Source organism: Plectropomus leopardus, unplaced genomic scaffold, assembly GCF_008729295.1.
Source record: "Plectropomus leopardus isolate mb unplaced genomic scaffold, YSFRI_Pleo_2.0 unplaced_scaffold4816, whole genome shotgun sequence".
In the NCBI taxonomy this organism is placed as follows: Eukaryota; Metazoa; Chordata; class Actinopteri; order Perciformes; family Serranidae; genus Plectropomus; species Plectropomus leopardus.
In genome coordinates, this window is record NW_024652843.1 from 1910 (window position 1) to 13724 (window position 11815).

At 43.9% G+C, this 11815-nt stretch overlaps 1 protein-coding gene across 1 annotated transcript; it reads left to right on the forward strand.

Annotated features, from left to right (window-relative positions):
- The first annotated feature begins 760 nt into the window (after positions 1 to 760).
- LOC121939438 (aftiphilin-like) lies at positions 761 to 11129 on the forward strand. Its single transcript, XM_042482458.1, has 3 exons — positions 761 to 922; positions 6301 to 8011; positions 10705 to 11129. Exons 2-3 carry the CDS (start codon positions 6335 to 6337, stop codon positions 10885 to 10887), a joined length of 1860 nt encoding a protein of 619 aa, XP_042338392.1. The 5' UTR covers positions 761 to 922; positions 6301 to 6334; the 3' UTR covers positions 10888 to 11129.
- The last annotated feature ends 686 nt before the right edge of the window (positions 11130 to 11815 follow it).

The window sequence follows — 11815 nt, forward strand, 5'->3', positions numbered from 1 at the left end:
GCTCTCCACTAGAGGGCCACCATAGACAGCACCTTATCACGTTATCGTTATCATTTTCTCCACCAGAAAGCCACCACAGAAAGTGCTTCGTCACATTTTCTCCATTAGGAAGCCACCATAGACAGCACTTTCTTGCATTTTCTCTGCTAAGAAAACCCCAGAGAGCACCTCATCACATTTTCTCCACTAGAAATGGAGAAGTCATGTACCTGTGAACAGGAAGAGTTTTGAAGTGATGTATTTGCTTATCCTGGAGAGTTTTGAAGTGATGTGCCTGTTAGACCTGGAAGGTTTTGAAATGAACATGGAGAGTTTTGCAGTGATGTACCTGTTAGACCTGGGGAGTTTTGAGGTTATGTACATGTTAATCCTGGAAAGTTTTGCAGTGATGTACCTGTTAGACCTGGGGAGTTTTGAGGTTATGTACATGTTAATCCTGGAAAGTTTTGCAGTGATGTACCTGTTAGACCTGGGAAGTTTTTAGGTTATGTACATGTTTATGCTGGGAATTTTTTAAGTGATGTTTTTGTTAATCCTGGAGAGTTTTGAAGTGATGTACCTGTTAATCCTGGAAAGTTTTGAAGTTATGTACATGTTTATTTTGGAGCATTTTGCAGTGATGTACCTGTTAATCCTGGAAAGTTTTGAAGTGATGTACATGTTTATCTTGCAGCGTTTTGCAGTGATGTACCTGCTAATCCTGGAAAGTTTTGGAGGAAGCGGCGGGGAGCGGACCTGCTGCCACAGCGGTGCATGCTGGGTGACATTGAGGCAGGGTAGCAGCAGCAGCAGCCGGCTGACTCAACCTTCAGTTTCGGCTCCACTTTGCGCCGTCCTGCGCTCCTCCGCCGGCTCCGCCTGACACCGACCGGAGGGCGCTGTCCCCACCTGAGACATGGACATCAGCGGACAACATTTCACGGTTAGCTCACGTGTTTCTTTTTCGGTAACTAAGACACCGAGCCGGATGATGAGGCTAAAGCTAAAGCTAGCTGGGGGAAGATGCTTGTTGTTGATGTTCGCTAGCTGCGCAGTTAGCACAGGTACTTCTCACTTACTTCTACCTCATCATTCGCGACCTTTTATAAACCGGATCTGATCTCGTTTAACAGCATAAATAGATCAAAGTGGCGACAAAATAATAAAACCTTAACTTCCGCGATCGGATATAAATTAGATGTTATTTTCGGTTTCTCTACACATGCTAACGGGAGCTAAGCTAAGTTAGCTCCCGTGCCGCCCCGTCTCAGCGAAGTGTCTCGGCCTTGTAGTTTAATTAGACGCCTCCCAGTCAAAGCTAGCTGGTAGCTCCTCGTCAGATTAATCCCAGTCTACTCGTTTTTTGAGTCTACACGACTCCGATCAGCTGACAGCTTTCCACGGAGCTAACGATAGCCTGCTAGCATGCTAAGCTAGCTGCCAGCCGATGTTAGCATCGTTAGCCTGTTAGCTTCAGCTAAACGTCAGACAAGTGAGGAAAAATGTGTCAAACTTGACTAACTCGAGAAAATGCTTAAAACAGCTGATCTTTGGCGAGTGCATCACCAAACAGACGGCTGTTAAAAGATGAAAACATTGTCATAAAGGCGACAGCTCGTCTAACAGATAATAAATCAACTTTATCCTGAAGCTCCAAACAGCTGCTTTCAGCAAACAGCAAAAGTTAAAGTGCTGCGTTCAAAATATCAGACAAACGCCAAAGTCTGAAAATCTAAATATACTTATGGTAACAGGACTCATCATGCAGAAAACATTTTCATTTGAGATCATTTATGTATTTTTTATTTCAGATAATGACTGTAATGTTGCAGCTGGTAAAGTTGGAGGTAAATGAAATATTATTTGAGGGATGATGGTATTAGATTGTTTTTGCTGATATCAGATATGGTGATATATGACAACTCATTTGGCTGATAACTGATATTGATATATCCACCTCACTTTGGTGATCATCAGGTCTCTTCAGTAAAATTCAAATATTATACATACTCTTATTGTGATGGCCCACCTGCAGATGGAGACATGAAAAATAAAGCTTTTAAATGTAAAATTCGTCATATAAAACTCGGCTAACTCGAGATATTGCTTATTACAGATGATCTGGTGATAGCTCCTCTTATAGATACACATAAACACATAGATATATGTAGATATAGATAACATATTGAGTTTGACAAATAAACCTTATGTCGAAGGTTTAAACAGCTGCTTTCACGAAATACTTGTTCACTGAAGATATAAATTTAATCTATTTGCTCTCGTGATTGTGACTAGCGTAAGATTATTTTAATCAAAACAGATCATTTTGAGCCTCTTGTGATATAGTTTAACATTTACAATCTGGCAACACTGGCACGATATTTGATTTTTATTTTTGCTGATATCAGATGTGGTGATATATGACTCATTTGGCCAATAACGGGTATTGATACATCCACCAATTTTAGTGATCATCAGGTCTCTTCTTCAGGAGAATGAACATGATATTATGCATACTTTTATTGTGACAATCTCTTATTGTGACACATTCTTATATTAAACATCAACGGCCCTCCAAAGTCGTAATTTCGAGTGGGAAATTGGGAAATTTCACTGCTACCGGAGTTGTTGATTTGTGACGTTTGTGTGACGTTTCAGAGCAGCAGAAATGGCGGAAAGCTTGGAAACTGTGACAGTAAAAAATTATATATTTGGGTATTTTGTTCTTAGTAGCTCTCATTTATTTAAGTAGTTATATGTTAGAATCTGCGTCTATTAGCTGCAGCAAACAATCAAACTTTGCAGAAACGTGGCGGCAAAAGTCAATGTTTGGTCAATGGTAAGAAACTTTATTATTAATTCACGTATTAAATATCAATTTGTATACTATGGTATTAACGTTAACTGCTGTCCATGTAGAGCAACCTAGAATAAATATAAAAATATATAATATAATATATAAACAATGGCGACATCACTCCTTGCTGTCAGACACCTTCCACAGGTATTTAAACTTTGAACTTGGAATAAATAGTTTTCTTTCAATAACATGGGAAAAAGGCAATAACCTGCTTAGTAAGAAATGTTCAAGAGACTGAAAGAAATTTGTGCATTTAGAAAATACATTTTTAAAAAGTTAGGGCAAGTGTCTTGGTATAATCATTGTAATCACAGATTTAAAATAATGTTAAAAAATTATATTTAGCTCTTTTTTTAAGGTAATTTCCCTTTTTTAATCTTCCTAATAATCATTTCTAAAAAAAATTTTTTTTTAAAAAACAACAAATTTTGAGGTAAATTTCTAGTATTAATTTTAGGGTCACTTTCGCTTTAGTTGTCTATGTTTTTGACAGAAATCCAGCCGGTTTGCTCAGATTTCAAAGGGTTAATGTAAACAGATCACAGCTTATTTTCCTCATAAAGCAGAAACTGGCAAAACTTTTGTTTTATTCCTCTGTAACGTCACTCTGCCTGCAGACACGCAGGGCCAGAAAGACGAGTTAACGACAGTCAGCGCGGCCTGGGCGTCAGCGTACCTGCTCACAGGTATTCAGGGAGATAACGCCAACAAAGCAAATACACGTTTCAGACGCCGCCCACTGCTGCGGCTGCTACACGAGAAAGCAAACACACTTTCCTTTTTCCAGTCACAAGTCAGAGTAATGCGAAACTGCAGCATGTGCCTGCAGTGCAATCATACTTTTTAAATTTAGAAAGTTTTGGCTCGACAGAGTCATAATTTCGTAATAAATTCTTCGTAATGTTCCTGACAGAAATGTGGAATTTGGCAGTAGCATTGCATTTTCCAAAACACAAAGATTTTCACTTTACAGTGATTATGAGACAGAAAAGTTTGTGCTTCACATAAATGATTAACTGATAATCGATTAGTTAATGATCTCTGGCTCACACAGGGTTATAATTTTGTGATAAATTCTTAGGAACGTTCCTGAAAAGGTGTGGATTTTGGCATATGTATGATACGGCTGCAACTAGTGAATATTTTAAAGTAATTTCTTGATTATTTTAAATAATCAATAAACATTTCAACTAAAAATGTTTTTAAAAATGCCCAAAAGTAGTACTGCATTTATGAAACCCAAATATATACACTTTGTAGTGATTTTGAGGCACAGAAAAGCTGCTGTGATAATTGTGCGTGCAGTAAATGATTAATTGACCATTAATTAGTGACTGATTAGTTTTTTAGTGTTGACTTAATGATGGAATTCATCCACAGGAAAGAGTTCACTTCAACATGTGTAAACAGCAACGTTTCTAATAAGAAATTGATGATCAAGTATTTATTTCAAGGATGTTCCTCTAAAAACTATATTTTAAAAAGCTTCTTAAATGAGCTGAACACAAGATTAAACTGACTCTGGTGATTAATTTCATTTCAATTCACAGAATTTAACTGCAGTAAAATTTAAAAAATACTTAATTTTTTAATTTCTTGTTTTATTATCTGTGCACCTCCCTATGAGTCGAGTCCTTGATAAAGTTTTGAATTCTCTTGAATAAAAAACCATGCCATGTTTTTTTGCAGTATAGTCATTGATCCTCAAAGACTCTTTTCTTGCTTGTAAAATAAATACTTTTTTTTTTTCGGATAAAGACAAAGAAAGAGAAAAAACTGCTCCTGAGGGTTGTTGTGCACACAGAAAAACAGAGTGTGCACAAAGATAAGGCCTCTGGAGCTCATCCAGGAAGGAAAAACTTTACAAGGACACATTCACAAGCTCGGCTCGAGGAAGTGATGATAACATCCGTGTTTCGGGGTCGGATGAGGACGTTTCGGCTCAGCGAGGAGGGAGACACTCGCCGATAGAAAGACAGAATAAAGTCAAGATTTCCGTATGTCGAGGTAATGTTTAAAGACTCGGTGTTTTCGCCGTCGCCCAGAGGTTTTTCATTAGTTCAGCGTAAACGTCCCATGAATCGAAGAGTTAATAAGTCGAACTTGTCGGGTCAGACGCTTCACTGATGTGAGTTGTTTTAGTTGATTTAGAGCGCCGTCTGTCTCACTTCATACATCACGGCGCTGGTTTCTCATTAACGCTTTATTACTGTCAGTTTGACGCCAATCTGTCCTCTTTTAGTGCTTCACTAATTCGGTTTGTGCTTCGACTCGAACCGCACGCCACGCGGATCGGTGCTGGAGCGCCGCGGAGAGCCGCTCTGATTTATGCTGCTGTGCATGAAGCCAGAGCGGGCCCGAAACACGGTTTTATTCCTGCTGTGACACATTACTCAGAGTCTCACGGTCACAGAGAAAGCTGTGAATTTCACAGTGGAATTAGGAGAAAATTTGGGGAAAGTCACTGAATTATTGACCCTTTGAAACCTGAGCACACTGGCCTGATTTCTTTCAGAAATGGGAAGGAGGCAATAAGCAGCTTATAAGAAGACATGACTCAAAAAAATAGTATAAATGACAATACATTTCCTGAAATGTATACAAAAAGGTAAGCAAAAAAACAAAAACAAATAAAGACATGACCTGAAAAAAAGTGCTTAAAAATAATAGTTGTGTAACAGAATTTTAAATATTTAATTATGATTATTAGAAATAAAGTTTTCAACACTTTTCTCTTGGCTGCTTTGCTCAGCCTGTTGCCACCGTGGCCTGGCCTCGGACAAGCGGACAACAATGGATGGATGAATGTAACATAACAGTGAATTTATTAAAAAGGGAAAAAAAATGCATTAAAAAAAAGTTTTTGCGATTTTTATACTTTTTTTAAAAAAAAATGTGATATTTAAAGAAAACTATAAAAATGTCGGCATTTTCTTTTGGGTGATTTATATAGAAAATGTATTAAAAAACTGTGGTATATTTGTAATTTTTATATTGATTTTTTTTTTCGATTTTTGAATGAAAAATGACTTTCATACAGAAAATGGTGACATGTTTTCTTGATGTGTGGTGTTTTTTTTCCCTTAAAAATGCTTTGGCAATGCGTTTTTTCTGTAAAATGTTTTTTGCAATTTTTATGGAAAACTTAAAATTTGGGACTATTTTTTTTTTTATTGTTGAAGTTCTGAAAGACGTTTTTTTTAAAACATTTATTACAGCCAGAAACTGTAAAAACAGAAATTATTGGATTTTCAAATTTCCGAAGGTCCTTGAACACATCATGTAGGACGCTGAATTTCTGTCTGAACAGAGTCTGAATCGAATGTTTGAAAAACGCCGGGCAAGAAAAAATATTTGGGGGGGGTCCTTGAAAAGTCATGGAAAAGTTTTTAAAGTTTTGTCCATGAAAGTGTGTGGGACCCTGAACTTGTCTCTGATGATGTCTCTCGTCTCTGTCTCAGGTGTAGCCAGGAGGATTCGTTGACTGAGAGAATCATGGAGCCAGATGTGATCCGCATGTTCTCGTCCTCGCCGCCCCCGATGGAGGACGGCACAGAGGAAGAGGACAACGAGTTTGGAGACTTCGGCACCTTCTCCGGCGTCCCGAACAGCATCAGCTTCACGGAATTCGACACCCCGACCACTTTTAACCAGACCCAAGCTCTGACCGCCACCTCCCCGCCGGAGCTCCTCGGCACCAGAGGGGTGATGGGATTCAGCTCCTCTAACGGCACCCACGCCCCCAAAGACGAGCTGTCCAAGGCTAATGGCGTTGTGCCAGCGGGCCACCTGGGCGGCGGTCCCTCGGAGAGAACTGAGGTGAAAAAAGTCCTCCCCGGCTCTCTGGATTTATCAGGGAGCGACACAGCTGGCGGCGAGCCCGCCAACTGTAACGGCGGAGGCACAGAGGTGCTAACAAACGGGTTTGCAACCTTTGACCTTCAGGGAAGCCCTTCCTCGCAGAATTCTGTCCACGCTCACATAAAAGGAACGTCCACTGAGGACACGGGCAGCGTCCCCGCCGGCAGCCCCGAGGACGATTTTGCAGACTTTGCTGCTTTTTCCCATGCTGAAGGACACCTCGGCCAGACGGCGCACGAGGACTCGGACAATCCTGTGGCAGGCAGCCGGCCGGCAGAGGCCGCCCGCCGCCAGGAGCACTGTAACATAGAGCAGGGAACGACTTCAGAGGACACTGTCAGGGACACAAACAGAACTGGACCCAGCTCTGACTCCATATCTGTCCCCGCTGAGGCCCCGGGCGGCTCGTGGAACACGGACCGGGGCCCTCAGGCGGACCGGGGCCCTCACGCGGAGGCCGACTCTCAAAGGGACGTAGCCTTTGCACAGGACGACTCGGCCGCAGAGGCTGTTTGCACTAACAGACCCGTCTCTCTGAACGGGGTGGATGTAGCCGATAGGGACGATTCCAAAGACGCGGCGGGCTGCAGCGAAAGTGACCTCTCGCCTGACGCAGTGGCGGACGGCGAGGCGGGACATTTGGACGGGAAGGGCTCTGGTAATGAGACCGAGACAGAAACGGAGACGGAGACGTCGTTTGGGCGGCCGCTGTCCACAGACGCTCTGGAGGAGTTTGGTGACATGAGCACCACGGGCTCCGTGCCCTCTCCGCCCCTTCAAGGGGAGACCGCCACGCCCGCCGACCACAGCCAGCTGGCAGAGGACGATGAGGACGAGGACTTTGGGGATTTTGGAGACGCCGGCTCGTTCAGCGGTCCGGGCTTCACCGACTTTGACCAGCTGGATGTCCAGCAGGAGCGGAGCAGGTCGGACAGCCCCGCTGCTGCACAGGAAGCTACAGACGCCAAGGACGACGACGACTTTGGCGACTTTAACTCCCCCAAATTTCACAGCGGTGGAAACGAGGGCGAGGAGGGAGGAAAGTTTGCGGACTTCCCCGTCAGCGACAGTTTTGGGAATTTCAGCTCGGCTGCTGAGGGCGCAGACGGCGAGGCGGATGCAGGGTGGAGCGCTTTCGGGGAGCAGCAGCAGGCGGAGGAGGGGGAGTCCTGGGCGGCGTTCAGCACGGAGCCGAGCGTCGCTCCTCCCGCTGAGAGCAGAGAGGAGGAGGAGGAGCAGGAGGAGGAGCAGGAGTGGCATGAAAGCGAACCCGCAGTCAGCGAGCAAACCAGCAGCACAGACAGACAGTCGGTAAGAAGTGTGGGGTAAACTGGTCAGACTGGGAGACGAGTTCTTCATCCGTGAATCCATAACTTTATTAGTTCATGTTTACGGCACAAAACCAGATTGGAGACGGCGCTTCATGAAAGACCCCGAGCGAGAAAACACACAGATCAGCCCGTCGAGGTCATTTATAGAGCCGACGTCTGTTTCAGGGTTCCTGCAGGTCCTCGAACTGTCATTCATTCATCTCAAAAGATCTTAACCCTTTGAGACCTGAACAAACTGCCGTCATTTTTTTCAAAAACATGGGAAGAAGAAAAAGTGCGTAAAAAGTGATGAATCTGTAACATAATTATAAACATGTAATTGATTATTAGCTCTGTAGTTTTTCCGAGCTTTTTTCCTTTTATCCCCAGACATTTTCTCCAACGTTTTAAAAATAATTTTCTAAATCTACTAATTTTTTGCAATTTGTTGCACATTCTTACCAAGTTGCTCTTCCCCTTTTTTCCCATGTTTTTGAAAGAAATTGAACTTCTGTAGTCTGAACTCAAACATTTAAAAACTTATGAAAGCTGTCTGAAAGCAGCACATTAAAAGTGATGTTACTCCAGGTTTTAAAGGGTTAACTGGTATTAAAATGTCCCAGATGCAGCGTGCATGGGGATGACATGCAGCAAAGGGCCGAGGTCGGAATCGAACTTGCGTCCGCTGTCCGACTGAGCGCCCTGAACCATCAAAACGATCATTTCTGTTTTCACAGAAATGATCGTTTTGATGGTTTTGTTTGTGGCTGCGGTGTATGGTGTCATTTCTGGTGATTTTTAAAGAAAACAAGCCAAACCTGTGAGCCGGGACAGACTGATCCCTCTAAAAATCACCCCCCCCCCAAAAAAAAGCCGAGGTTGGAATCGAACCCGCGGACGCTGCGGCAAGGACTTAATGAGAGCCAGCTCTGTAAAATGAGCCACTGGGCGCCCCGTAGGAGGTTTTTCTTTAGTAGAAAGTAGTTAAGATAAAATACAACCTGCTTTTTTAACAGCCGCAAAAGCTCAGTGACAGTAAAACACACACACACACACACACACACACACACACACACACACACACACACACACACACAGAGTTCACTCTGACAGTCCGTCTGTGACATTAACACACCGTGTTACACAAACCAGAAGAGGAAGTTATTTTAGAAAGATCTCATTTAAATCTGGTGTCACTCTAACCTCCGCTGTGTAAACATTAAATATTAAATATTAACCCATCGTGAGAGAGTCGCCTCTGATGTGGTGACGTGGAGCAGACTCAACATTTTCATTTACTTATTTGATGTAACCTTTATTTAACCTTTATTTTAACAGTCCCGGTGAGGTTCAGGATCTGGTTTCCGGGGGAGTCCGGGCCAAACGGCAGCACGCAGATTTTACAAGTAAAAACACAACAGCAACATTTAAAACAAACAGCGACTTCGCCAACAGGAAACACAGATCCGAAGGTGACAGGCGTCCTGAGGGCGAGGTGTGTGTGTTGGTGTGTGTGTGTTGGTGTGTGATGCACTGACGTTTACTCAGAGAAACTCCTGCAGGCGTCGCTCTCAGGAAGTGACCTGCTCAGGTATCTGAACTACATACACGCAGACTTCTGACAGCCGGGTGTGGCGAGGACAGAGCCGCACCCGGCTGTCGGATCCTCGAATGATTCATTCTTTTTCAACAACGTAGCTCTGTTTGTAAGCTGGAGTGAGTCCAAAATACACGGCCATAACGGCATTCAAGTACTAGTGTCGTCTGACGTCCCCGTGTCTCAGCTGACGCGCCACACTGATGACGAATCAGCTCAGACGCTCTGCGCCTGCTGAAACGTCACGGGCGTCTGCATTCGTCATTCAAAACGGGAAACCAGAAGACCGCCAGTTAGCACATCAACAACTCAGTGCTGAAAGAACAAAATTTCCAGTGAACAACAACACAAACCAGCAATAAGCTGTTTGTTTACATTATTCGCCGCCGATGAGCCACCGAGGGCTGATGGTGGTGGACACGCTGAGGCAGCGAGGGCGGCGGTTTGGTGTGTCAGGGCCAAAATACAGCACACGGCGCAGTCGGGCGTCTGCGTAGGAATACTGAAGTTAAACGGTTGAGAACGTGCAAGTAAAAGGTAAAAGGCTGTCTGACGGCGAGATAAAACGGGGAAAACACTAAATCTAGCATCCACTCAGACTGATACTGATTTTTTCTAATGTTTTTAGGTTGGCCTTTTTTAAAGTCACTAAAATCTGCTTTGATAAACTCATCCTTGTCCTGCTTTTACTGAACGTTTTTATTTATTCTGTTTTACCGACTTTGTTTTTGTCTCTGTTAAGCGTCTTGTGGTATTTTGAAAAGCGCTCTATAATAAAATGTATTATTATTATTATTAAGTCCTGGATACCGCAGTGTGATGCTGAACTTTGGGATACGATCTCCGTCTGTTTGGCACAGCGACCGCCAGCTGCTGCGTGTAACACGCTGACTAAACACGAGTATGTCAGACTGTCCCTTTAAGGCCGGATGAGAGCAGCTTGTTCATGAAGCTGTGAGAGAAAAGTTTCCTCGTTTGTAAAAAGGCTCTTTGATAAAGTTACCAAACAAATTCAAACTGTTTTTTTTTTGTTTTTTTAAATCACTTCCTCTAAAATCGAGTGTGTGACGAGAGCTCTGCTGCTGTGCTCCCTGCAGGCGACGCTGGCGAGCCGCCTGGAGAAGCTGTTTCAGGGCAGCTTCCCTCAGACCGCCGTCCCCTCAGTGGAGGACGAGGTGGCGTCCCTGAGGATCCTGCTGGGACCCCCGGAGGACAAACCACAGCCAGGAGGCGAGGAGGAAGAGGAGGAGGAGGAGGAGAGGCCGCCATGCAACAGGTGAGAGCGAGCCTCCTCGGTGGGACGCAAAAACATTTCGGCATCGTTTTTTTCATGTGCGTTTGTCTAATCTGTTGGAGTTTTTTAGTTTTTCGTTCTTTTATGAGCCGTATCGTTTGAGAAGCAGCGAGCTCCTCACTTCATTCACAAACGCTTTGGACAGCCCTGTTTTATCTGAACAGTTGTGTCTTCTGTTTGTCTCTCGTGTCCGTCCGTACCTTGTCTTTGACTGTGCCGCGTCTCATTGGTCGCTGCAGGTCTGTGCGTGGCGGCGGCGGCGGCGTGTGGACGCAGCTTCAGGACATCAACGAGGCGTTGGGCCTCAGGTACCAGTGGGGGGGCTCCTACTGCAACAAAGCACTTCTCTGCAGCCTCGGCATCGACACCCGCAACATCGTAAGTCCCCCAACTGCTCGCTGGGTAATTACTGAGACAGACGAGGAGAGAGACGTAAAAACATCAGAGCGTGCGGACGCGGGTCGCTGATATTAAATAGGACAGCTTGAGAACGATTATTCTGCAGAGATAACCTCCTGATCTGCAGAAAGAGTATTTTTAGAAGCGATTTAATGACGCTTTGAGTAATCTGTGACCTTTATTAACCTCTGCTGGCAGCCGTGAGACTTTTTAGAGGTTTTTATTATTTTTTTATTTTAAACATGAGCTTCAGAGCAGGAAAGTGTGTGAAGTTTCTAACCTGCTGCTGTAAATGTGTGCAGCTGTTCACGGGGCAGAAGAAGCAGCCGGTCATCGTGCCGATGTACGCCGCCAGCCTGGTGAGTCGTCCGCCTGCTTCACCAAAAACAGGAAACAGACATTCACTCGGCACTTCACGTGATCACATTTTTATATGTTCTTCACGAACAGGAAGGACTGATGTCGGCTCAAAAATTAACTCTGAAGAAAGAAAATCATATAAGTGTGTAAGATTT